Source organism: Acomys russatus, chromosome 17 (genome assembly GCF_903995435.1).
Source record: "Acomys russatus chromosome 17, mAcoRus1.1, whole genome shotgun sequence".
Taxonomy (NCBI): Eukaryota; Metazoa; Chordata; class Mammalia; order Rodentia; family Muridae; genus Acomys; species Acomys russatus.
The window spans coordinates 63,335,948-63,363,434 of NC_067153.1; the positions used below are offsets into that span (position 1 = coordinate 63,335,948).

General features: G+C 55.1%; 2 protein-coding genes across 2 annotated transcripts; both read right to left on the minus strand.

Annotated features, from left to right (window-relative positions):
- Window positions 1-368: 368 nt before the first annotated feature.
- On the minus strand, window positions 369-10,030 carry Krt82 (keratin 82). The gene is made up of 9 exons (XM_051160389.1): window positions 9,588-10,030; window positions 7,489-7,697; window positions 5,272-5,332; window positions 4,635-4,730; window positions 4,156-4,320; window positions 2,382-2,507; window positions 1,498-1,718; window positions 1,276-1,307; window positions 369-819 (listed from the first exon to the last, which is right to left on the minus strand). Exons 1-9 carry the CDS (start codon window positions 9,990-9,992, stop codon window positions 575-577), a joined length of 1,560 nt encoding a protein of 519 aa, XP_051016346.1. The 5' UTR covers window positions 9,993-10,030; the 3' UTR covers window positions 369-574.
- Window positions 10,031-12,201: 2,171 nt separating this feature from the next.
- Window positions 12,202-22,859, minus strand: LOC127201698 (keratin, type II cytoskeletal 5-like). Its single transcript, XM_051160390.1, has 9 exons — window positions 22,377-22,859; window positions 20,422-20,630; window positions 19,429-19,489; window positions 18,568-18,663; window positions 16,785-16,949; window positions 15,776-15,901; window positions 14,526-14,746; window positions 13,950-13,984; window positions 12,202-12,624 (listed from the first exon to the last, which is right to left on the minus strand). The coding sequence occupies exons 1-9, from the start codon at window positions 22,857-22,859 to the stop codon at window positions 12,398-12,400; spliced, it is 1,623 nt and encodes a 540-aa protein (XP_051016347.1). The 3' UTR covers window positions 12,202-12,397.
- Between the last annotated feature and the right edge of the window lie 4,628 nt (window positions 22,860-27,487).

Consider the following 27,487-nt stretch of genomic DNA (forward strand, 5'->3'; position numbering starts at 1 on the left):
TGCCCAGCGACCCGACCCTGCAGCTCTAATCTGGACCTTGGTTTTGAAATTCAGGATAGGATTTGGGGAATCACCTTTTGATTTTTTTTTTTTTTAATAATAGTGCATGCTTCAGGTGGGTGCTGTGAATTCAATTTTCTTTGGTATTTGAGAGCCAGAGGGAAGGAAACGGGGAGGCAGGGTATGGGGTAGAAAGGGTAAGGCTGGCTTTGTGAGGAAAGTGGCACGGAGCCTTTCACAAAATAGAACTGTAGTGTGCCCACCTGGCCCTCTGTCCTGGGAGAGAGCTGATTAGACCGTTGCCACTCTCTTGACAGTACTAGAGTTGACTGTTGCTACCCCAGGTGACAGGACTGGTGTAGCCCCATTCTCTGTATCCTGCACACTCTGGGCCTCGCTTGGGCTCTGCATCCAGATATGTGAGGGGCGGCTTTGAAGATTAGAGTGGAGCTGAGAGTAGCTCAGTTCCCAGGAGTATCCTAGGGCAGTGCGAAGTTGGTGAGGGGAGGGAGAGTTCTGGAATGTTCTGGCCTTCATCCCTGTGGAGATGCGACGTCCCCAGCTTCCACTAACACTAGCGGCTGCATGAGTTGCTACCTGCCCCCATCTTGATGCTGGAGCTCCGCCCACTCCCACATCCCAGGAACCCTTGGGGCTCACAAGGGATGTAGAGTTCGCTGCCGCCGCCAGTGCCGACCACGCTGCAGCCTCCGCTGTTCCTCAGGACGCCCGTAGGCCCCGTGCAATATTCGGTCCTCAGCATGGGTGTGCCAACCACACAAGGCTCGTAGAGAACTGCACCTTTGGAGCTACTGACAGCTGTGGGGACGGGAAAGCATGCTCAGGGTCCCACGTGGACCATGCCCACCATGGACCATGCCCACCCTGGACCGTCCCCCTCCGATCTTTGAACCTCCTAGTACTGATACCCACCTCCAAGGACAGTCATTTAATCAGCTGATTCCCATTTCTAATCACACGCAGTGCTTGGAAGCACCCCACACATTCGCCCCTTTTTCCCTTGGAGCTGGCTCTGATGCCTGATTTCCCTTTTCAGTCTCTCCTCACTTTGCACCTCTCTCCTGACACGGTGCCCACCCTCTAGACAAAGCATCCTCTTCTGAAAGTGGTGACTCGGGTGGACAGCCCTGTTGGATTTTCTCCACCCGGGCAGACAAGCTCTTCCCGTGGGGTTGGGTGGATGTGATAGGCTTTCTACTTTGGTTAATCAAATATCGAGATCCAGAGTCCAAGATGCATGACTCGGCTACTTACAGATATTCACAGGCCCGATGCCTTCACACAACCTAGTGAAGGAAGGGAAAAGAGATCAGGTGCTTGTTTGGAAGAGAGCCCTGCTTTCTGCACTCTCTGTGTTTCAGGGGCGGGGGGTGGGGTGGGGGGGGGTGGGATGGCAGATTGCGCTTCGTTCCCCAAGACCATGGGATGGTAACAGCGGCAGCTGCCCTAGGGAGGCCCATCTTCCACTCAGCTCACCGGTGCTCCTCGCCCTCCAGCAGGCGCCTGTAGGTGGCGATCTCGATGTCCAGCCCCAGCTTGGAGTTCATCACCTCCTGGTACTCCTTGAGCAGGCAGGCCATGTCCTGCTTGGCCTTCTGCAGGGCCTCCTCCAGCCCTGCCAGCTTGCACTTGGCGTCGCTGAGGGCGGCTTCCCCCTGTTGCTCTGCCTGAGCAATGGCTCCCTCTAGTTTGCAACGCTGGGGAGAGGGCACAGGAAGGTGTCATTGGGACTAGACCAGCGGAGCAACACATGGTGGCTCCTGCAGTCCCTGGCTCATCTTGGGGAGAGCTGAGATTTTCTTTTTGTATATGCTCAGTAACTGTGACTGGGGTAGGCACGGATGGGGTTGTGGCCAATAGACAGCAGTGCCTGGCTGGTTTTCATTAGCCTAGTAGAATTGAGTAGGTCTAGTTTTATTTTATTTTATTTGTTTATTTATTTATTTATTTATTTATTTTTGAGACAAGGTTTCTCTGTGTAGCCTCCTCTGTTCTAGACTTGCTTTTTAGACCAGGCTGGCCTTGAACTCACAGTGACTCGCCTGCTTCTGCCTCCTAAGTGCTGGGATTCTGGCGTGTAGGCCTAATTTTATAAACGGCTTACTCGTGTTTAAGGTCAGGCTCCCAGGGTGAGAGCCTGGGTTTGAAGCTACTGCCTCACTACTTCCGTGGCAGTAGGCCGCCTGACTTTGTGGGGCTGCTTATGCCCCTTGGAAGGGAAGGGCTTGCTTCCCATGGGACAAAGCAGCCGGGGCTTGTATCTCTTCATCACTGCTCACTGCCAAGGTTTGCTTCGCCCTGCATGGCCCAGCAGGAAAGTGGGCCTCTGGCGGGCTCTCCCAGCCACCTAGGGGCCTCACCTGGCCTTTGACTGCTTCAATGTCCTGCTGCAGCCGCTGGATCAGCCTGTTCATTTCCAGGATCTCGTTCTTGCGGTTGCGCAGGTTGTCACAGTGGTTCCCAGCCGTCAACCTCAACTCCTCGTACTGCGGGGACACAGAGGTGAGATCCCAGGACCCCACTGTGTCACCTCCTCCTCGTTGGTGGTGGTGGGGCTCCTAGCCGAGGTGCCCCATGCCCATCCTCGCCCCGATTCCTGGCCCTTTTCTCATTTGCGTCAGGGACCTTGTGTGGCCTTGTGCGGCCCTGACCCTCTGTCCACTATGCGCCTACATTGCTTCTTTTGCATCTGGTCCGCCCACCCCACCCCCACCCCTGCCCCCGCCCCTGCCCCCACCCCCTCACCACTACCGTCATTCCCACTCCCACCCCTACCCCTGAGCCTGAGCTTCCTTGAAAACTTTTTTTTTTTTTAAATTTCATATCCCGTTGGACCTTAGAAGGACTGTATGCTCAACCTGGGGTTGGATAGTCAAAACCAAAACATAATGTGGTGTCGTGCTTTGGTTAACTTAACAAACAAACAAACAAACAAACAAAAAACACAAACGAAACAAAACAAACAAGCAAACCAAGAAGCAAATAAAAACACCAGAAATCAGATTCAAAGTGAAAGCCATTTTGCTTATTTTTAAGTTAGCTGCCCTCCTGCTGCTCTCTGCGTATGGGCGTTGTGTGTCCCCCGAGAGTAGGTCAAACATCAAGGCTCCTGCTTTCCCAGACCCTGTTTGCCACCACTCTTATCACCTGCAGAGACCCACTGCTTGACCCTGGACACTGATGAGTGTCCCCATGCAATTGGGTGTGGCTAGACCCATGTTGTTCCCAAGAGGACCCTAGACCCCTTCAGACAGACAGACAGACAGACAGACAGATCCTGGTCTTATCTCCTTCTACTTCCCGGCACCCTGTGGGTCGCCCTCCCTTATTCTCCTCATTGGCTGTGCTGTGTGACTACACTGTACACATCTCCTGACACGCCCTCCCTCAGTCATGTTTGTTGCCTGCCCTTGGCTCTGCCTCTGAGAAGGGAAATGACAAGAAGGCAAGGCTTGCCAGCTTTCCCAGCCCCTGCTACACCTGCAGCTCCGTGCTCTGTGCTTGGCCTGTGAGAAATGCTCAAGGAATAGTTGCTGAATGTGGGAGCCAGTGGGTGAGCAGGCACGCGCGCATGTGCGCGAGCGCGCGCGCGCGCACACACACACACACACACACACACACACACACACACACACACACTGCACTGCACAGACAAGGCATTGAGGATGAGATGACAGGATTTGTTAGATCCGGCTGCCCGAGGGCTCCCCTTGCCCTCCCAGCAAGCCCCTAATTACTAAGTCTGGGGAACCCATAATCACCGGTTCTGCTCCACCACCAGGAACACCCAAGCCAGCGGCCCCCACCTACACGGTGAAGCACAGAAGCCTCTCTGCCATCAACAGCAATTACACTGATTGCATGCTGCTCGGAGGGCCACTCTAGTGAGTCTGCGGACAAACAGAGCTGGGGACCTGGCACCCTGGTGTCAGGGCTGGCCAAAGACCTGACCTGGCAGGAACCACAGAGCTTAGGTTTATGTGGGTTCCTCCGTGCCATGGAGTGGCCCAGACTTGTGAGGTCTTTAGCCCCTGTCTCCTGCTTCTCCCTGCTCCCTACTTTTGTCCCCTCCTTCCTCTGCTCTGATGCCTCTCTCCCCAGTGCCAGCGCTGCCCATCCGCACCCCAGCCTCACCCGGCACTGGTACCAGGCCTCTGCTTCCGCTTTGCTTCGGCTGGCAATGTCGTCATACTGAGCCTTGATCTCAGCTACGATGCCGTCCACGTCCAGGTCCCGGCTGTTGTCCATCTTCACGATGACGGAGGTCTCAGAGATCTGAGACTGCAGCAGGCTGATCTCCTGCAGAGGCCATGCAGGGGGCGTGAGCAGTGAGGGGGCAGCCAAGAGAGCGGCCTGCAGTGGCCTCCTAGGACCTGTCCCTGCTCTTCCCGGCCCACAGTCCCCAGCCTGCCCCTTGTCCTTGTCCCTCTGATGTCCCAGAATTTCTCTAGGGGAGACCCAGCAACCAGCAATCTAGACGATATGCCCTGGGGAGTCTCACTCCCTGGGCGCCTGTGGCATCCTTCTAGTGCTTGCCTTGGCTCTCCTGCCCACCTCTGTCCCACTGGAACTGGCCTCACAGGTCACCCAGAAGACCTAGTGGCTTTGAGTACCTCCTCAAACAGGGCTTTCAGGAACTCAGTCTCGTGTTCTAGAGCCTCCAAATTGGTTTCCAGGTCGGCCTTCACCAGGAAGGCTGTGTCCACATCCTGTAATAGTGACAGACTGTGACCTGCTGCAGGGGTGTGCAGAGCCGTGCCCAATGCCAGCTGGTCACTCCCTGAGCAAGCTGATGGCTGGGACGGCTGTGGGCCTGGGCATCTTCTCTGAGGCCAGGTGAAGGCCAAGGGAGATGGGGCCAAGGAGGAGAGGTGGGGGCCTGACCCAGTGGGAAGGGTGTGGAAGGAGAGGGCTAGAGGCTCCCCAGAGTTCCGGTGCAGAGGTTGCCCGGAACCATTTTACATCAGCTGAGGAGCTGAGCAGCTGCTGCTATGCCTGGGATTGAGTCAGTGTTCGTCAGTTGCATGGCCCTTCCCCGGCTCTGTAGGGGAAGTAGGGGGTGGACAATGTGTGGAGACCAGGACAAGCCCTGTTTCTATGCAGGGTGGAGCTGACTTGGGTGTCAGGCTTTCTTCTTTCAACAGGGCCAGCACATGAGACGAAGGGAGAGGAACTTATTTGCGGAGGTGGCCTTGGGGCATGGATGGGCACCAGGACCAATGTAGGGTTGAAATCCGGGTACCGCCTCACCTTCTTCAAGGTGACAAACTCATTCTCGGCACAGGGCCGCAAGGACAGCTCCTCTTCATACCTATGGGAACAGGAAACATTGCTTTGGTTAAGGTGTAGGGCTTGGAAGGGGCCTCTTGTCCCGTGGGTGCTCTGACTGTGCCTGGTAGCCCATGTCCCAGCCTTCTCTCCAGACCCTTATAGCTCCTTCCCTCTGGGGACAGACACTTGTCACCAGAACACCTCACAGTCATCCCTTGGAGCGTCGCCTGCGTCAGTGCCCACCCATAGTGCTTCATCCTCTTGCTGCGGAGGCGCCCCTCCCCCCCTTCCACAGCCAGTTCCTTTGGAAATGGGAGAAAGGTCATGCCGCTGGCACGTCATCTTCCCCAAGCTGTTCTGAGGAGGCTGTAATCCCTGGGAGATTCCCAGATGACCTCTTCCTTGTCTACAGGGTATGTGTGGCCCCCACCTGAAGCCCAGGGGCAGAGGTAGCAATTACCTACTTCCTGGAGCACAGAGACAGCCCAGGCACATCCCTCCCACTCCTTAGGGGCTCCTCGGTCCCCACACACTGTGCCCAAGGCAGAGGGAATGGAGTTGGGGTTCAACCTTGCTGCACTGACTGGTTGATGAGCACAGCCAATCTGTGGAGACTTCCCTGTGCTCCCAGTGCCCACCTCTCCCTTTTTGGTCCAGCAGAGCTCTGCCTAGCTTGACAAGGAGGTCTGGAGCTACTGCCCAAGTTTGAATCCCTACTCTGTCACATAGTAGACATTAGCAAACTGGGTGGGAGATGGCTTTAGGGGGCCCTCGTTATTGACAGGGGTATCCCCAGTAGAACGGGGCCAACCCAGGCCTGCCTCAGAGCACTCTTGTGAGTTAGTTGACATCTGTGATGTCCCATAACAATGTGCCGGCTGGGACAAGGGTTATGCAAGAGTTTGCCACTGTGGTTGATAGGCCAGAAGGACCTTGTGTTTAAAATCCAAAGGTGTCATTTTGAGCTGCAAACCAGTCCACTCCGGCTTTGCTGTGTACTTCTCAAAAGAGGCATTGCTGCTCTACCCCTGGCCTCTGCCCTCTCCCACAGCCTGCCTGTCAGTCACCCGCTCCTCCCTTCCTCCCTCCATTTTTAAAGCTCTACCCTCGCCTCTAATTAATTAAAAAAAAAAAAAAAAAATTGACACGGATCTTACTCTGTAACCTTTGAACCTCCCGTGTATCTCAGGCTAGCCCTAGAACTCACAACTGTGTAGCCTCAGCCTCCTGAGTACTGGTATTAGGATATAGGTACCACCATACCAGGCTCTGGGTCTCTTCTACAAGAAGAGGTCGGCTGGAAGAAAAACTATCTGCCGAGGTCACGGTCCAAGCGTGTCCCATGTCTCTGCCCCCTGTTTCTCCTCTCTTCTGCTCTTCTTCCTGGTACTGTGGGGCGGGCGTGGGGGGCATCACTGCCTAGCACAGCGCCTGCCACTATGAGGCCAGTGGTTGACGCTTACCGACACATCGCTTGCCCAGTCTTCTTGCGCCATTTCCCCTCAACGGAAACACGCTCTCCAAGTCCCATGTAGTTCCCATGAGGCTCTGAGCAGGACCACCCATAACCCCCTAGGTGACAAGTGCGCTGGGCCTCCTACAAGCTGGGGACCTCCTTTTCACTAACGGAAAGCCACCTACTTCACACTGAGAGGCAGGCTTAGAGCCTGTTCCAAGGGGAGTGCATGGGGATGGGACAGACAACGGAAACCCACAGCCCCCTGTAGGAGAGGACAGGCGAGCCAGGTGTCAGGGGACAGAACACGTGAGCTGTGATGTCTGGGTGGGCATGGGGGAGGCCTGAGAGAAGGGGGCTCATTAAATGGAGGCAAGAGCCTGGGGTGGCTGGGGGGGGGGTGGTCTAGGATGTAGTTCTTGGTGTACAGAGGGAGTGGCGCATGGAACGCCAACTAAGAGTGTAGCTGGGGCAGAGGCCTGGGCTCCGGAAGTGGCAGGTATGAGAGTATTTGCAGCAAGGCGCTTTAAAGGCCCCATTCATGCCAGGTGGGAGGAAGGGAACTGGGGAAAAGACACACTTTTCAGGGCTCCCGCTGGGGGCGATAACATGGGTGCTCTGGGCCACCTAATTGTTCTGCCGTCGAGTTCCCTGCTTTGTGGACAGAGGGAAACCGAGGCCTGGGTTGTTTCTGCGGCTTGCTCTTGCTCCTCAGCAGGGTGAGGGCAGAGGCCACTTACTTTTTCTTGTAACCCTCCAGCGCATCCTGGAGGCTGCAGAGCTCGGCTTCTAGTCTCCCGTGGTCCCCCGACACACAGTCCAGCTGTCGCCGCAGCGCACAGATGTAGCCCTCGAAGAGCGGCTCCATGTTGTTCTGGCAACTTCTCTGCTGCTGCATAAAGTTCCACTTGGTCTCCAGCAGCTTGTTTTTCTGCTCCAGGAACCGTACCTGCCCGGAGAATGGGAGTCACCGTGTGGAAAGGACCAGGAGAGCATGCTTTGCAATGACCAGGTCTCTGCCGAGACTGACACCCAAAAGGATGTGTCTTTGTGCCCGTCTCCTTTACCTTAGGGGCCTTCCCCTCTGTAGTCATGTGGAAAGCATGCTGCCCCAAATCCCTGGGCAGTCCGCACGGAGCTCTCTGGCTGGCCAATGACCTGGGCCATGCCTCCTCCCCTTGCGAGCCTCTCTTTTCTCGGCACGAGATCACCCACACATGAACGCCCGTGTCCAAGGCACCCAGCACAGGTCAGGAGTTGTGTCCTAGCACTGCTGACTTGTCCTGTCTCTGCAGGAGGCGTCAGTCCCAGCAGTGTGGGCCTCCATGGCTCACCTTTTCCACTTTTATGAGTTGGAATCAAGATTGGAAGCAGCGATGGGGTCGATCCAGTCACCGGCCAGTCTTGGGCACCCAGAGCATGGTCTGTAGCCTTGCTCTGGGGTTTCCCGTATCAGGGCTTCTGCTCTGCTCAGCAGCCATGTTAGCAGGCGCCTGGCAGCCTTATGGAAGAAGCTCACGGCTGAGGCGCCCCTCAGTGGGGTGGTTATAACCAGAATGTTACAGGCTTGGTGGACCAGCTCTTATCATCCATTTGCAAGTGTGTGTGTGTGTGTGTGTGTGTGTGTGTGTGAGAGAGAGAGAGAGAGAGAGAGAGAGAGAGAGAGAGAGAGAGAGAGAGAGAGAGACAGAGACAGAGACAGAGACAGAGACAGAGACAGAGACATGTGGAGGTCAGAGGACAACTTGGGGGAGTCAGTTCTCTCCCACCATGTGGCTTCTCGGGTCAGGATCAGGGTGTCAGGCTTGGTAACTGACTTTACCCTTTACCCATATCACTGGCCTGTGAGTTTTTTGTTTGTTTGTTTGTTTTTGTTTTTGCGGGGGTGGGGGTGTATGGGTAATGGTTGATACAAGGTCTCATGTAGTTCAGGCTGGCCTTATACTCACTATGTGGCTGGGGCTGGCCTTGAACTCTGATCTTCTTGCCTTTACCTCCCATGTGCTGTTTGCTACAGTCTCCCCCACCCACTGCCACCGTGCCTGGCCCCAGAGGCACGTTTCTATGCAGCGCACAGCCTTTGAGTCTCACACTGTATTAACTGCCCATCCTCCCAGCAGGGCAGCAAAGTCCCAGAGACTGAGCTGTGAGCAGCTTACAGAGAGACTCAGGGTAGGAGGGACCTGCCAAAACTCAGGCCTTCTCACTGCTGCCTCAAGGATGTTTGCCCCAATCCGTGGGGTCTCCAAAAACAACAGCCAAGCAGTTGGCCTGGATCCCGACTCCCTAAGGTGTGTGGGGCAAACCCAGGGTGTGGGGGTGGGGGGAACGACAGGCCAGCTCAGTGTTTTCTAGAAGCAATGTGTCTTCCAGCTCTCTAAAGCTTTGCTTTTGGGGCTGCCAAGAGCAAGACATGGGGAGCAGCCACCTTATGCTCTGAGCTCTGTTCCACTTTTGCCTCACCCCAGGCCTAAACAGATGGAAGACTACCTATGCCTTCAGGCCTAAGAGTCTTGGCACAGCCCAGGTACAGAGGAGACGGCTTTGCTCCTCATGAGGAAGGCCTCCCCCTAGTGAGCCTTTGTCACCTTTTTCCTATTACTTTGGAAGTCTCTCTGACAGACTGCTCTCTGACAACCTTGATAATCCGTCAAATGATGTCCGCTTGGGACGGAGGCGGGAGGAATGCTGCTACTCTGGACGGGGAAGCAGGGATTTCCAATGACAAGTGGTCATGGAATGCTCAAGAGGACCAGTTCCACCCCCCACCCCAGACAGAGTGGATCCAGGATGCTCTCTGCAGCATCTCTTGCCCCGGCCCCGCCCTTGCCGCCCCTACCTTGTTGATGAAGGACGCGAATCTGTTATTGAGGCATTTGATTTGCTCCTTCTCGTCCCTCTTCACCCTCTGCACCGTCGGGTCAATCTCCAGCTCCAGGGGGACCAGCAGGCTCTCATTGATGGTGACAGGGGTGATGCAGCTCGGAGGTCCGCAGGCAGCTCCCGCCCGGTACCCAAAGCCTGACATGCCACATCGGGAGGCCACACGGGGCTTCCCGAAGCCCACATTGCACAGGCTCCGAGAGCCAAGGCAGCCCAGGGCTCTGAGGCCCCCACCGCCCCCAGGCCGGCAGGGCCCCTTGCTCACTTCATAGTGGGTTACCATCCGGGGCGTGGTGGCTGAGCTTGAGCTGAAACCCCGGCTGCCGCATCTGGAGCTCAGCTGCAAGTTTCGGCACGACATGGCTCCCTGGCAGAGATGGACTGCTGGAGAGAAGGACAGGCACAGGACTGACCAAATGGTGGCTCGGCTTTCCCCTTTTTATCTGGTGGGGGGTGGGGGGCCGCTGGACTGGTTCAAACCCCTAATCACTGCTAAATCAGGTTTATGAGCTTGGGATATTGGCAGCTGCTACGTACAAGGTTCATAATTAGGGTAGCAGGGAGCAAGAAGGAGCCAGTGGTCAATGCTTGGGGGGAGGGTCCCATAAAAATCCCATTAATTCTCCTTTCCTTGTTTATAGAAATGATGAAAGAGGCCAAGCAGGCGCTTATGAATGTCCTATCCCGTGGCTCAGCCTGCAGGGAAAGGAGAGTGGGACTCTGGGATGCTCACGGAAGAGACTTCCCTGGGACGGATGTAGGCTGGGTGTTGTTTACCAGAGGGTTGGGTCAACGTCCTCCTATAGACCCCTTGCTACTCCGTGTGAGCCCAGACACCTCTAGAAGTACCCATGGAGGAAGAAGCTCCGCATGGCTGGCCACACCTTGTCCCTACATAGGAAGCCCCCTTTGCTCCTGCCCAGCTGCATCACAGGGTCCTCCCGGAACAGGTACCGGACTCCCAGGATTCATCCACGCAGGCTGCAGGGGACTCAGGGTTAGGGTTAGGGTTAGGGGGGAGGAGAGACCTGAACATAAGGAAAGCAGAGGAAACGACGCTCTCTCCTACACTCTGTGCCCCTGCCAGACACGGCAGTGTGGCTCTGCACTGACATCAGCATCCTCCCTCACAGTGATGGGGACCCGCTCCAACCTGGGCATGTGTGTGGGGACAGTGTTGCCCTAGCAAACGTTCCAGCTTGGGGATACAGATGTTCAAAGTTCCCTCAACCTCCTCGCTCCTCTTTCTACCCACCTGATGGGCCAAATGGTTTTCCGTTTCCCGTTGAGATTATGCCCAGGCGGCAAGCCCATAGTGGTGTTGATTGGGGTCTTTAATACAAGCCAAGGCTATCCTGGGCCTGTTACATTTATGATCTTGCGGAGCAGTGGGAGTGGTGGTGACAGGGCTGGGATGGTGCCCATGTTCTCTCTGCCCTCACTGCGCCCTCTAACTCCTGAGGAAGAAGCCTGGATCCAGAGCCCCAACCTCTGTGTTCCTTGTCTTGTCATCTGTCCATCAGCGGGCCGGGATGTGGCGCTGTCTTGGGCCCTGGGAATTCTTGTCTCTAATTGCCCCATTCATGCTGTTCTCTTAGCTTTGGGTCTGAGAGTGAAGGGGATAATTACAGGTCTGGTGATGGTTGGGAGGCAGAGGCTAGAGTGGGCTTGGGTGTTCGGACACGGAGCAGGCAGTAATATTTTTATTTTTGCCGGGAGGCCCAGGAAATGGTATGAAGCGCGGTGGTACAGGGCAGCCTGCTGCTGGGGATGGGTAGTGGGCTGAGCCGTGAGGACAGGCCTTGCTGGAGCCATGCGGATACCACAAAGCCACAACCCCTTCACTGTCTCCAGGACAGGTAATGGTCTCAGAGACCTGCCTCTGCTCCTGGAACTCCACGCCTCAGAGCGGGGGTTGATCCCAGAGTTCACAGTTCTGAGGTTCCCGCTGGGTGTGAGACAAAACACACTCAGTGAAGACCTAGGGTGCTCAGTGACATTTTATTGAAGCAATTCTAGGAAACACGCGTGCGTCAGAGGAGTGGTTCGGCGGGGTTTGGCTGCATTACAGGCAGCCCAGCAGCAGGTGGACTAATTGCCTTTGGGAAGGATTATGGTACTGAACTCATGGTGAACATTTGAGGACTCGCGGGTCTTCAGACTAAACCACTGTGAAGACCAGGCTCCAAAACCCTCCATGCAACTCCTTTCCCGTTCCCTCACACTTCCTCTCTGCTTCCAGGAGTGCCCCTATGTCCCTGGAGCAAGAGAAAGCAGCAAAAAGATCTGTCTTTCTCAAGTAGTTTCCAGTTGGGCTCTGCCCTGAAGGATTAGATTAGAGAGCCTTTTATTTTATTTTATTTTTAAATCCAGGACAAGTGATGGATGGTCCTCACAGCTAAGAGCCACCTCAGAGGCTGGGAAGCAAACATTAAAGGTGACTTTGGGCCACCAAGTTTAAGGTCCCCATGAAGAAAGAACCTGTTGTGGCTACAGGCTGAGAAAGACTTCCTTCACTCTGTACTGCTTAGGGGGCAAAGGTTTAGCCTACAGCATTGTGGGTAAGGCGGCGGAGGGACTTTTGAGATGAGGAGTGGGTGAGGCATCTCTGTGGAGACCTGCCTGGAGGCAGAGGGATGGTAACCTTAAAACTCACAGGCCGCTTTGCGTCAGTGCCTCTTGCTGGGGATTGTGGGCTTGGGCTAAGCGCAGGCCTTAGTGCTGGGGAGCTGGGGGCCTGGGGACAGCGCCTAGGCAGGTAGCACGTTAGCTCCTGAAACTCTTCTTGCTGGATGATGTCTTGGAGACAATCCGCACACTTGAGCTGCTGCCGCTCACACTGCGACCGCTGGTGGAGCTGAAACCGCCGCTGCCTCCACCACCGTAGCAGAGGCCACTCCCACTGTAGCTGCCGCCGCCGCTGTAACTGCCCCCACTCATGCAGAGGCCACCACCTCCGCTGTAGCCCGCGCCCCCGGAGGAAGACACCACGGCTGAGGAAAGAAGGCACAGGTTGTCCGATGTCACTCTCACGCTCCTCTCCAGGCTGTCTTTCCCCAGGGAAGCTCAGGTGACAGCCAGCTACCTCCTGAGGCAGCAGAAGCCAGGGTGAGCCTGAGTCCATCACTGCCTGTCTGTGTAGGGACATCCACATGGGGCCCTGTGACTTTCAAAGCTTTAATAGCTGTGATGGTACCGGTCCCTCAAAGTGATGCTGTTATGGCAGGGACCCCCACCCCACCCCAGTTTACAGATGAGGAGATGGGGGTGCAAAGAGACCAAGCAGCATGCTCAGGGTCACCTCTGCCTGAGACCACGCCTCAGGCTTGTTGGCTGCAACTGCTCCTTTCTCTATTGGGGCTCTCACACTGGATGGGACATAAGGTTTCAATTTTGGGTGGGGATTTTGGACTCCCCATATCAGCACAGATCCAAAGGCCACCTGGGTGCGTCTCTCTGCCAAGTACTGGACTCTCCTCAGCCTCGTTACTAGCCATGTTAGCGTGGCGGTGCTCCCAGCCTGTCAAGTGCTTGCAGTCGTGGCCAGCCCTCCCTCTGGGAGTCTGCTCCTCCTATGAGGCTTCTCCTGACCCTTCCTCCAGCAGGCCACTGGTCTGGCTTCCATGATATTCTCTGACCTAGCAGAGGCCCAGGGGCCTCCAGGATCAGGCCTCAGTGCTGCCACATCACCTAAGACACCAAGAGATCACCCAGCCCTTCTGGCCTCCTCATGGGTGTCCAGGCTGCACTGAGGTGTCTGTTTTACTTGCTCAGCTCCTTTACGTCAATTCTGTGTGTAGGTCTTAAAGCTGCTCCATCTTCCCGCCAGAATAGTTGAGGGCTGGGGACCCTAGCTGCACGAGCAGTCCTGTCCTCTGAGGCCAGGCTGGGCGTGTGACCACATTACGGCCACCCAGGGGTAAGGGGTCCTCTGCAGTATCTGAGGATACTGTCCCAGAATGAGGGGAAAAAAAGGCTCTGGGCTCCCTCCCCAAAGACAGGGACTGCTCAGAGCTCTCAACACTAACTAGGAAAGGAATCAAAGGAGAGGAGAGGGGTTAATGACATATTTCTCCCAGTTGTTCGTTTTCAAATCTCAGCGATGCTAGGAAACCCTACCCTTCCTCCCCCACACCCCTCTACCTCCCCCACCCCCCTCTACCTCCCCCACACCCCTCTACCTCCCCCACACCCCTCTACCTCCCCCACACCCCTCTACCCTCCCTCCACACCCCTCTACCTCCCCCACACCCCTCTACCTCCCCCACACCCCTCTACCTCCCCCACACCCCTCTACCTCCCCGAGACATTTACTCACAGATGTTCACGGCACCAACACCTTCTCCTGTGAGCCTGTGGGAAGAGAAGGCAAGTCAGTGCCTAGGGGACTTGGCGAGCTCTGCATCCCTTGCGTGTGGAGTCCTCAGTGCTGCTCAGCACACGCTGTGTGCCAGCCCCGTGTCGTACAAGCTTGGCGTTTAGCTCATGAGCTCTAGAAGCTACAAAGAATACAGAAGGGGAAAGAAAGCCAGAGGAGGAATCAAGTCAAGACGGAAGCGTGACCCCATGGCAGTGAGGCAGAAACAGAGGAGTTAAAGGGCAGCACATGTCTGGGGCGATGTGCTGTCCCTGAGGTGGATGCCAAGGGCACGTGTGCATGTTATAAGGCCCAGGTCACAATGTCCCGGCGTAGGGCCTTCCAAGAGACTGCATCCACTTTGCCTCACAACTTTGATCCTTGCCCAGACACAGCTGTAGGAGGAAACCTGTGATGGAACGGTGAGTGGCCCGGCATCTGGCCTTGGCCTTTCTACGTAGGGGCATCATAGTGACCGGCCCATGTGGCCTCCGGATCGCACTATCCTGTTCTGGTAGCATCTGTGTGGGACCCCACCTGCACTCCTCTCCTTCCAGCAGCTTCCTGTAGGTGGCGATCTCGATGTCCAGCGCCAGCTTGACGTTCATGAGCTCCTGGTACTCTCGCAGCTGCCTGGCCATGTCCTGCTTGGCCTTCTGCAGGGCGTCCTCCAGCTCGGCCAGCTTGTTCTTAGCGTCCTTGAGGGCCAGCTCCCCACGCTGCTCAGCATCAGCGATGGCAGCCTGGAGTGTGGCACACTGCCCCCAGGAGAAAGGAGGAGTTTGTGAGTCTTCTCACAGGCCACATCTGGCTTAGATGAACTTCTCTGAAATGCGTTAGTGTCGTGGAAGTCAGGGAGCATTGTTGGGAAATAAGGCTGTTCTCAGTCCCCAGGGGTAAGGTGGAGTAATCTGTATGAGAAAACGGCTTCCTGAGGTCTTTCTCTAGGTACATAAAAGCAAGACAAGCTTGACCAGGTGAGGAAATGGTCCGTTGGCTACATGTCCTAGGTGAGTGCATTTCTATTCCTGGCAGGCTTTTATTGGAAAGACTTCCTTCTGCACCGACTGAGTTAAGCCCATGTACCAGATAGTTCTATGTCAGCTTGATGCAAGCTAGTGTTATCTGAAAGGAGGAAACCTTAATTGAGAGAACACCTCCATAAGATCTGGTTGAAGGATATTTTCTTAATTAGTGATTGACAGGGAAGAGCCAAGCCCACTGTGGGTGGGGTCATCCCTGGGCTGGTGGTCCTGGGTTCTATAAGAAAGCAGACTGAAGTCGGGCATAGTAGTGCACACCTTTAATCTCAGCACTCGGGAGGCAGAGGCAAGTGGATCACTGTGAGTTCAAGGCCAGCCTGGTCTACAAAGTGAGTTCAGGACAGCCAAGGCTACACAGAGAAACCCTGTCTGGAAAAACCAAAAAAAAACAAAAACCAAACAAACAAACCAAAAAAAAAAAAGAAAAGAAAAAAAAAGGAAAAAGAAAAGAAAAGAAAGCAGGCTGAGCAAGCCATGGGGAGCAAGCCAGTGAGCAGCACCCTCCATGGCCTCTGCCTCAGCTCCTGCCTCCTGCCTCCAGGTTCCTGGCCTGCTCGGGTACCTGCTCTGACTTCCTTCGATGATGAACAGTGATGAGGCAGGACGTGTAAGCCAAATAAACCATTTCCCCTACAGTTTGCTTTTTGGTCATGATGTTTCATCACCGTGATAAAACCCTGACTGAGACAGCCCAGATCCGATGCAGGGGCATGGATGGGATGACCTTGGAGGTTTCAGTCCTACCTGCTTCTTCAGGTTGTCAATCTCAGAGCGCAGCCTCTGCATGGCCCTGTTCAGCTCAGAGATCTCCATCTTAGTGGTGCGGAGGTCGTCTCCACGCTGGCCAGCAGAGCGCTGCAGCTCCTCATACTGTGAGGGAGAAGGGACTTCAAGTGAGGGATAGTCAGGCCCAAGAGGAAAGAAGTGTAGCTCCCCCGCGCCCCCCAGGTTTATGGTGTGCTGCCTGGGAGAGTCCTGGATCGTCATGCCCTGCCCGCTGAATCCCTTGGCACCAGGTCTTGCTCTCCACCTCCTCTCTGTAGCCACACCCTTAGCCAACAGCGGATGCCCATGGCCATACTCCTCCCCCTCTTCCTGCTCCTGGCCCCTTCCCTCTCCCTCTCCTCAATGCACCTGACTCTCCCAGAACTGCACCAACCACACACACGGGGACGCTTTCTGGTAGTGATCTCCCTTCACATACATTTGACGTGACACTAGAGCTTACTGTTGCCATGACTCCCAGTTCAATGTACCTCATTCTGTGACCCATATTAAGTCTTTGTCCCCAGAACCGTGCCTCCGATCACCTCCCTCTCCCTCTCTCCTCCTCCTCTCCCCCTCCTCCTTCTCTCTCTCTCTCTCTCTCTCTCTCTCTCTCTCTCTCTCTCTCTCTCTCTCTCCATCCTCTGTCCTCATCATGAAGGCATTAGCCCTTGGTCTGGACCTCACCCACTCCCATTGGCATGGTGGCTACAACTGGCCACTTACGCATGTTTCTCTGATACAAAGGCTTGAGGTGTATGTCATTGGTCCTGGAAGGAGACCTGGCATTTCTGTCTGTATCTGAGTATTTGCTTTGCCCCTGGTAGTATTGGTCTCTGATAATACTCAGAGCACATGTGAGCTATAAGTTGAACTCAGACACTTTGGTTCCCACAAGGCTAGGGACACTGGAAAGGACAGGATCCTATTTGCCTGTGAAACTTCCTGTCCCTGTGCCTGTTTAGTTGGTTGGATCTTGGCACCCCACCTTGGTCTGGTACCAGGACTCAGCCTCTGCCCGGCTGCGGTTGGCGATGTCCTCGTACTGAGCCTTGACCTCGGCGATGATGCTGTCCAGGTCCAGGCTGCGGTTGTTGTCCATGGAGAGGACCACAGACGTGTCTGAGATCTGGGTCTGAAGCTGAGCCAGCTCCTGTGGTTGAGCCCAAAGAGGAGAGATGAGACAGGATGCTCGCGCGCGCATGTGTGTGTGTGCGCACTTGCATTTTTGTGCATGTGTATCGCTGTGTATATGCGTGCATATATTTATTTGTAGATGGTGAAGCCCTGGGACAGGCTCTGGCCTGGGGGGTGGGTCGTGCACTGTGGAGTGCATCTTCCCTCTGAGCTCTGAAGGGCGGGGAAGGATATTTGGGGGCCACTGAGTTTACAACTGTTCTTCAGCACCAACGCATCTGTACCTGAGAGCTCAGCACAGGGGACTCTAGCTAGAACACTTCAGAAGCCGTCTGTTGTCAAGAGAGCCTGCTGACGGCCAGGGCTGTGATGTCCCCATCTCTGGGGGAGCCTAGCCCTTCACACCCAAAGAGCCTGAGTCAGAAGGGACTAGGTACTGCTTTTCCCATCCTGTGCTGTGTTCCTTAGGGATGGGGCACAAAGATGAGCTAGAAACAGCAGAGGGGTGCCAGAGAAAAGTCCAAAAATGAGGGCCTTGGTTATGTCTGTGGTGCTGTCCCTGCAGCCCACAGTGGAGTAAGTGCCCTGGTGCTACACACACACACACACACACACATCCCACATACAAACACACACCACACACACACCACACACACACCACACACACACCACACACACACCACACACACACACATACACAGACATACACACCACACACATATACACACATACACACACACACCCCACATACAAACACACACCACACACACACCACATACACACACACACATACACAGACATACACACCACACACATACACACACATACACACATACACACACACACCACACATACAAACACAGACACAGACAAACACACCACACACCACACGCACACACACACACACACACACACACACCACACACACCACAAACACATACACAGACACATACACATACCACACACTCATACACAGACACAGACAAACACACTACACACACATACAGACACATACACACACACCACACAAACATACACAGACACATACACAGACACACCACACACACATACACACACACACACACCACACATATACACACACACCACACACCACACACACACACACAAACACGTGTGCGCGCGCGCCCAAAACCACGTCTCCAGGAGAGGCAGGTAACTGTCACACCTGGATAGAAAGTGCCCTCGGGCTGGGTGAATGCTGCTGATTTGTGTAATTGCATCAATCTGTGGTGTTCCTGGAAGAGCAGGGGTGGCGCAGGGCTGGGCTGGGCTACGAGAGCCACAGGGCTCAGACAGTTCTGTGGGAATCACCTGAATCTGGTGACAAGCAGATATTCTGCCTGTTCAACAGAACACACTTATTCTAATTGACCAAGGTTGGATTTTTCACTTTTGGAAACTTCTTGTTACCCCCGCCCCATGCTCCCCTCACTCCCCTCAGGAACCTCACTTTTTCCCGTTCAAAGAACAGGATCTGCTCCATGAATCACAATGTGCTGATGGGTGGGTGGGTGGGGAGTAGAGGGAGGCCAATAAAGGGATGGCAGCTTGCACTGTGCCCCACGCCCCACCCCCAGTGCTCAGGGCCTTCAGACAGAGTGCCAAGGTCTCACCGCCTCATAGAAAGCTCTCAGGAAGTTGATCTCGTCCATCAGGGCGTCCACCTTGGCCTCCAGCTCCACCTTGTTCATGTAGGCGGCGTCCACGTCCTGAGAAGACAGGGCACAAGCTCTGGGCCCTACCCTGGGCTGCCTAGCAGCCTCTGGGAATCACTTCTGGGGCTAGTGGGACAGCTTAAACTCCCCCAGGGAGCATCTGTCTTTCCTGACCACTATCCAGTGGAACTGGGAGACAGGAAGTCAACATCGTATGACCTACAGGAGATCCTGTCTGCTGCTCATCAGCTAGTGCCATATATGCAAGGGTCTCTCCTATCACCGTCCACAGTGAGGACACTCCATCCTCCATCACAGGGCTCCCACGGCCTCTGAGGTCTTCGAGCCTGTCCCCAAAGGGGGCTCGCATCCTCACTCCTCCACCCTTCTCCTCTGAACTGTTGCTTCCTTCTTTCAGCTCAACCCTTGGTGGGTTTTGTTTTGTTTGTTTTGTTTGTTTCTTCCCTCTCAATGCAGGACAGCCAGACCTCTAGGCTGCCATTGCCTGGTCCTCCTACTGCCCTGCCTGGAGACTGGCTCTGTGTTCTGGATTCTGAGCTGGGGGACCAGGACCCGTTGGCTCCCCCTCACCCTACACTGCACCATTAAGCAGAGGGGGCTAGTGTCATGACTCAAGCAGCTCAGACTGGGGAGTCCCAGGTCCTGACCTGCTTCTGAGGGCCTCTACACAACAAACTGAACCTGCCGAGACCTCAGTGTCCCCGACTTTAAAGTCAAATCTGTCTCCAGGAAGACCGCGCAGGATTGAGAGAAAGTTCCACTTCCCCCAGGAACCGGTAAGAACGCCTTTGTGCTTACTTTTTTGAGAACGACGAATTCATTTTCTGCTGCCGTGCGTCTGTGGATTTCCTCTTCATACCTATGGAAAGGGCCGCGAAGGGTGGATGCTGGGAGGAGGGCAGGAGAGTGAGGTCGGAATCACTCTGTCTGGCCCAGCTCTCGCAGCCCTCCACCACGGCCTGCACGTTCCTCAGCTCAAGGCTTGGCAGGCGGGCACACTTGGACACACATTGTGTTGCTGTGTGTCTCCCTCACACACACGTGGCCCAGAATCCTAGGTCAAACACTCCTACTTCTGCCAAGAGAAAATTCAAACTGAAAACGGCAAGCACTGCCCCTCATCCCCCCCTAGTGCCCCCCATCCCCCTCCTCATTTTTCTTGGTGACTGGCAGCTCCTGGCCTCTAGCCTGGCTCCTGTCACACTACACCGATGCCATGTCCCTCAATGTCTCAGGCACGCTGAACCCTATCCTGAAAGGTGGAGTCCTCAGCTAACAGGATCACCCACCCCAGCTTTCTCTTTCTTTAATTTGCCTGCACTCCCTTCGGCGCCCACAGCAGGCCTCAGTACTCTCTGCCCACAGTCCTTTGAGAAGGGAGCTTCATCAAGTGGCCAACTGCCTGCCTACCCAGCCTGCCTCAGCATCAGCACATCCCACACTCCCTGAGGAAGCCGGCGGGGATTCCCGTAGTTATGACTGTGCCTTGGAAATCACGAGTGGTCCTGGGAGGCTCTTTTTCTTCTCTTCTCCCAGCCTCCTGGGCAGGGCTGGGGTGAAAACACAAACCTTATAAATGCCCACTTAGTTGAATAAAGGGGAGAAGTGGAGTCTCTGGCTTTAAGTCTTAACTCATGTGTTACCCCTTTGTATAACTTGGGGTGAGTGAGCGGCATGCATTCGGAAGCCTGCATTTCCTGTCTGCCCGGTTAAAGGTTGTTACAGGCGGACAGGTCTTTGGACCTATACAGTCATTTTCTTGCTAACTCCATCCCCTGAGTGTCCACTCACTTGTTCTTGAAGTCCTCCACCACGTCCTGCATGCTCTTGAGCTCCGACTCCAGCCGACCGCGCTCTCCTCCCAGGCACTCCAGCTGGCGCCTCAGGTTGCTGATGTAAGCCTCAAACATGGGCTCTAGGTTGGTCCTGGTTGTCTTGTGCTCCTGCAGGAGGCTCCACTTGGTCTCTAGGACTTTGTTCTGCTGCTCCAGGAACCGCACCTGTCCCCGCCAAAGGTAAGGCATCGTGAGGGCTTTCTTGCGTCAGCCTCCCACACACCCTGCTACGACGACACAGGGCCTTCCAATGGTTAGGGTCCCTTCATGACCTCAAAACCCAGGTCGTGGCTTCCCCCCTGAGCCCCCGTGAACTGAAAGGAGCCTGGATTGCAGAGAGCCAAGTCAATGGTGGCACAGTGGGCTGAGGGTGGCAGATGCTAAGTCCAGAGGGACTGGCAGCCACCTGAACCAGCCAGCCGTGTTGACGTGTGGTAACTTAGGGAAAGAATACTGTGGCTTGCAGCCCATGCTGAGTCCTGTTTCATGGGAGGTTGGTTCCTGGCTGAAAATTCCACCTGCTCATTTCCTTCCTGGGAAGATTTCTCAGCACCGGGATCTTGGACTTGGTTGTCACCCTAGAAATCTTAGTGTGAGCCACTCTGGCTGGGATCGCATTGAGGGGACCTAGACACAGTCCTAGCCCCAGCTCTCCCTAGTCGTGTGACTTTGAGCCACCACCCTCCACCCCCACCCCCCGTCTCGGGTTTGTCACTGAGTCAGTCCCTTGCAGTCTTGAGCTCTTATCTGTTTTGTGGGCCTAGCTCCACCTGATCTTGATTCTGGGATGTGTGTGAGCTTTTCCTCAGCCTGAAGTCTGTCCTTCAGCTGGGAGGGACTGGAATGCTATGCAGCTCTGTGCCTTGGGAGGCAGCAGTGTCCCCACAGAGGTCTTTCCCTTGCCACTCCCACTGTGGGAGAGAGAACACCCCCTCCCCCCATCCCGGCTCCCAGTCTTTCCCAATCCATCCACGGCTCCCACATCTTCTCTGAACAAACCAGGAAAACCAAAGCCCCGGGAGCTCCCCCATCTCAGCTAGGCTCCCGGAAGTCACACCTCTGTTGGGATAACTCAGGCCAGGTGGGGAGACACAGGTGACAACTCTCAAGAATTGCTGTCTCATCAGTGTCTCTGCTTGGGTTTCTCTGCCCAGTGATCTGCCCGCCCGCCTGTCCTCCCCACCCCCCAGTCATGAGGAGGCATTTGTTGTACAACAGAGCCACAGAGGGGCCTGAGAGTCCATCTGTCCCACCCTACCCGGCCTTGAGTGGAAGGATAACTCTCCCCTCTCAGTAGAGTCCAGACTGGAGCCTGAGCTGGACCCCTCTTGGCTCCGCTCCCTTCTTCATCCCAGGGATACAGTCTGAGGGGGCCAGGGCACTGCTCGCAGTCTCTCCCAGCTGAGGCACGAGATAGTGTGTAAACGGCATCACCATCTCATCCCACAGACCTCTCTCCCAGAACTGGGGACTGTTAGGAGCCCAAGTCACAGAGCCGCTGGGACTGGCTCTGAAGTCACACATTTCACCTCAGCCTCCTTTCACAGCCCACTCAGCTTTCTACACACTCGGTCACCAAGGCATGTCAACAGGGAAATGCCTCTGCCTTGCAGGGACAGTAGTGTTAACCATCTGGGAGAGAGAAAGGGACACAACACCCTTCCATGCACTTTTGGCCTTTGTCCCTTTACCCGCCTTCCTTCCAAACTGGCTAAGCCCATGGTCACTGAGTACCAGAGCTGCGGCGTCTTTGTTGTGGATCTGAGAGCTCTAGGGGTGGGTGGACACTGTCCTCTACCCCATCAGTAGGCTGCCTAGGTCCCAGGTACCACAGGGGACATCAGGAAAGCCCAGAAAGTACACACTTAGAAGGCAGCGCCTTAGCACTTGGGGACCCCGCTTGCCCCTCACCTTGTCGATGAAGGAGGCGAACTTGTTGTTCAGGCTCTTGATCTGCTCCCGCTCCTCCTTCCTGACTCGCTGGAGAGACGGATCAATCTCCAGATGCAGGGGCGTCAGGAGGCTCTGGTTGACGGTAACTTCGTGGATGCCCCCGGCTCCAGAGGCCATGCCACCTCCAAATCCATACCCGCCATAGGCTCCCCCAACTCTGTACCCTATGCCGCTGCTGACACCTAGCCCACAGGCAGCACCCCCGAAGCCGGCTCTGCTGGAGCGGTAGACGCCACCTATGGAGATTCTCTTGTTACCCCCAAAGCTGTGTAGGCTTCTTGTCCCAAAGCCACCCCCGAAGCCACCTCCAAAACTCTTTCCACTCTGGGACACAGAGACAGAGCTGAAACCAGGCCGGCAGGCAGGCAGGAGGCTGGCCGAGGAGGCGCTGAAGTTCCGTGTGGCCCCAGACTTGACGGTCACGGAGGATCGCTGGGCCATTGTGTAAGCTGTTGTCAAAGGGCAGCGGAGCAAAGCAATGGCAAGAGTGAGGAGCCTTCAAAGCCTGGCTCGCCTGGGCTCACCTTGAGTTTTATCCCTTTCAAGAACTGGGCTTGGCCGGAGTAGATCAAAGACCCCTCTGTTGTGTTCACCTCAATGGCATGTCTGGCCACGGCCCATGTCCCTGCCCGCTAATCACGGTGGGGAACACCCTACCCTGGGCAGGACCAGGCCTGGGGAGTCCAGCCTGAGGCAAGGCTAGGTTCTGAGCCTCTCCACTTGCCCAGGTCCTCAGTCACATACTCTAGACACCCCCCACCACACACAGGCACAGGCACACAGGCACACGCATTCACACACACACACACACACACACACACACATACACACAGGTATACACACTCACACAGAGGCACACACAGGCACATGTGCACACACAGGCACACATGCACACAAGCACACGTGCGCGCACACACACACAGAAGCACACAGAGGCACACATGCACACACACAGGCACATGTGCACACACACGCACATGCACACTTGCACGCACTCACGCACACATGAACTTCCATGTACAGCTCTGTCCTGCATGCTTAGCTCCCAGACTCTGGACCCAAACATCTAACTGTATCCATCCCATCTTGGTCACGTACATAAATATTTTAACAACCCGTTAACCGAGAATTGAGTCTCTGCTGCACCGTGTGGCAGGTCTACCACAAACATTGCTGCACTTTATTTTTTATAACTTTATGAAAATGGATGGTAACTCATTGCCCACACTTTTTGAGCAGTTTCATGGGAGCTGAAACTCCACCTGTTTACCTTTTGGCATTGGCTGCTCTTACCCCTGGCTTCTACCTGCACCTGTTGGCACACAGGTCACATGGCTAGGGGATAGGGAATGCTGGGGCCGGTACTAGAACACAGCGCCTGACTGGGGTATGCGCCCAGAATGCCTGCACTTCACATAGCTGGGGGGAGTGAGGTCTCTTGTCTGTCCTTCCTAAGAAATAGTCGGAGGGCACCCCAAATCCCTGCCTTCTGCTTCTGACCTCCTTGGTCTCAGCTAGTGAATTTAACAATTAATCTCTGAGCCTTTCCCCTCTACTCTGAAATCCTTGCCCTCTGGACCATCCCAGACATGGGTCCTTATTTCACTGTCTTCTGACTCATATGTTGTTAAACTTCTCCTTTCTTGGCGTGTGTCGAGCCCACCCTGCCCAAACACCTGAACCCTGCTCAGGTTTAGTCCTATTATCCCCAGGTCCTGAGGGGAGGGGTCTGGAGACTGTCAACTCAGGAATGAGGAGTTTTCCTGGGTGTCTCGCTGTCTTGCAATTATGGGCTCCTTGGCTCTGTGGCCTGGCCTCGGGGCTCGCTTTTAACTCCTTTCTTGCTCGGCTCTGCAAGTTTGAAGCTGTCGGGGAACAATCAGTTCCTTTGCTGGCCAGGTCCTTGACCACCCATCCTGCGTCAGTGCTGTCCCGGGGACACAGGCTGATTTGGGGAAGGGATGGCCTCGCCCTGCATGACATACTGAGCAGGAGACTGGGCAGGGCTTCTGCCCAGGGCGTGGGACTTCCCAAACAAGCATTCCAAAGAAAAGTGAGAGGAAGTAGGAGCCCATAAGGAGGGAGACTGTTGGCCTGCTGCCCCTTCCCTCTCATCCCCCCACTCCCTTCTTAGTGCCTCTGGAAGGTGCAGTGTCTGTTGTGTCCCAAGTGCTGAGTGCTACTTGTGTGGAACCCTGGCTGGGGGCTGCCTGAGAGTCAGCATTGTTCTGGGCTCATCACCACTGCACACAGAGGGCTGAGCCAAACACATAACACATGCATTTAATAGGCACATTCCAGGAGGAAGCTGAGGAGCATTGACTCCCGCTGGCAGTTTATAAGCAGCCAGACATGGACAAGACAGCCCGACTTTGAGCTGGCTGGGAGACATGGACTCGCCCATTGCTGCATCTGGAGGGAAGGGACAGGTGGCACTGAAGGGGGCGTTTGCAGGTGCCTAACCCTGGCAGAACCGTCGACTGTGAACTTTGGAGGGGCGTGGGCCCTGGGTCTATGCATCTGGCACAAAGAAGTTCTAGGAGCAGCGGGGTGCTGTCAGGAGGCCGCGCAGGCCAGGGAATGGGTTTAGCTAGGATGCCAGGATCCCTGGCGGCACAGGAGGCCCCTGTGAAGAGGATGTGGGAGAAGGGCTCAGGCATCCAGTTACAAGTGCAAGGAGGCTTCGGGGGCAGCGGCCGGGGAGACTGCCGGCCGGCCACCTCAGTGCTTGTAACTCTTCCTGCTGGATGATGTGGAGGAGACAAACTTGATGCTGGAGCTGCTGCCCACTGGGCCGCGGCTGCCACTGGTGGTGAGGGAGTAGCCGCTGTTCCCACAAGCAATGTTGTTGCATCCGCCATAGCCGTTGGAAATGGTAGACGTGACCACAGCTGTGGGGACGAGGAGACAGAATCAGAGTGGCAGGCGGGAGAGAAGGTGCCTGTCATCAGGGCCTGAGTCCTGGAGCTTCTGCAGTGGGGATGGTGGGCTCACAGACAAATGCTGGCCTTCCTATCCCCTGCTTGCTCTGTGTGGTCCTGTCTTAGACCTCCACCTCTGCCGGACTGTGGTGCCCTCTTTCTTCAGGCAGGAAAGGTTTTCGGCCTCCTCTCCGCTGCCTAGTGCTCCTCCTTGTCTAGGACCTCCTGGAGACAGTTCGCCCTCACCTCCGCTATCTGACCACTGCTCTGTCTGACTGATCCTGTCTCCTGCTTTGGATTTGGCTTAGGGAATACACATGTCCTTTTCCTGGTGGCATGGCCCTCTGAACACAGAGGGTGGATCTCATGAGAAGCCCAGCACCTCCTTGCAGCAACTCTCTGTAGTAGCGACTCTCACCACCAGGCTGTTTAGAGCAGACAGGGCCACCTCAGAGGCCATGGTTTGTGTCTAGCTTAAGGGTTCTTTCCAAAGGTCCTGGGCAAAACCGGGAGGTTTGGTGGGTCCTGTATCTGTCAAATGCTCATCTCTCTGAGCTCTTGAAACTAGAATTGCAACCCCGAGGAGTCCTGAGCGGTGGCCAGTGTGGCTGCGACTTCCTGACTCTCTGTAAGACAATTCCGGGAACCACCCTCCTCTGTGCTGTGCTTGGCTCCTCACTCCAAAGGGAAGAGCTGTGAGCCTAAAGGAGGAGCTGGAGCCCAGAGGAGGAGCTGGAGCCCAAAGGAGGAGCTGGAGCCCAAAGGAGAAGCTGGAGCCCAAAGGAGGAGCTGGAGCCTACAGGAGGAGCTGGAGCCCAAAGGAGGGGCTGGAGCCCAAAGGAGGGGCTGGAGCCCAAAGGAGGGGCTGGAGCCTGAAGAAGAGGCTGGAGCCCAAAGGAGGAGCTGGAGCTTAAAGGAGGAGCTGGAGCCTAAAGCCTCTCATCTAATCTGGGAATTAGCAGCAGGCAGTCAGGAATTTGAGGCCAGCCAGGGCCCCGTGAAATCTGCCTCAGAAGTCCCTCTAGTTCTGCACCCCTGCTCAGTCAGGCGGCCTGGATTCAACTCAATGGGAAACAGGAACAAACACAAAGATGTGACAGGGCACAGAGCATGTTGGTGTGAGGAGGAGGAGGTGAGACAGGGTGGGCACATGTGAGAGTGGTCAGAATACACACCAGGCCCTAGGTTCAGCCCCCAACACTACAGTAAGGAAGGAAGGAAGGAAGGAAACAAGTCCCTCTAATGTGCTATGACTTTGTCCTCAGCAAGCTCAAGCCCTCCAACCTTCTCCAAATGAGCTCTGCCTGTGGGGTCCTCACAGTTGCCCTGCATTCACCCGCCTCTCCCGACCACGTGGGCCCCAAGCTGCAGGGGCCATACTCACAGATGTTCACTGGGGAAACTCCCTCTCCACTCAGCCTGGAAGGGAGGAGAAGAGGAAAGGTTACTGCCCAGGTTGTCACCTGGAAGGTATTTACAATGACACATTTTGTGGTTGTTTTCAGTGCATCGAGAGCCCCTTTAAAAGTTTTACTGTAGAAGTCATGCGTGTTTAAAACACTAAAATTACTTGAAATACTAAAAACAGTAAGGAGCCTGAGGTTTGGGGGCCTGTAAACAGTTTGGGTTTAAACCAGGCGCCACCTGAGGAAGTGAAGACTGATCACAGACCAGAGCCCATCGGGAAGGCGGGACATTCCCCACAACCAGACTCTCAACAAGGGACTCCGGTCAGGCACTGAGGAGGGTGTTATAAATGTGGAGAGGCATCCAAGTTCTGAAAACAACAGTGGTTACAGTCAGTCTATTATTGTCCAAGCAGCTGGCATTCATTCCCAAGTGCTCACTCAGAGCTGATATTAACATTTATTGAGGGCCTGTTACAGGCCTCATGCCCCTTAGTGCTCCCAACAACCTTATTAAGTGGGTGTTATTAGCTCAGTTTTACAGAGGGAGATTGAAGATCAGAGAGACTAATTAACTTGCTCATGGTCACAAGGTTTGAAACAGGATTTGTCTGCCCTCAAAGCCCATTTTCTTAGCCACTAACTTGTTCTTGTTTTTTTGTTTTGTTTTGTTTTTTGTTTTTTAACTAAAGTAAAACCCGTTTCAGGGGTGTAGAGAGATAACGTGTGGTTAAGAGCACTT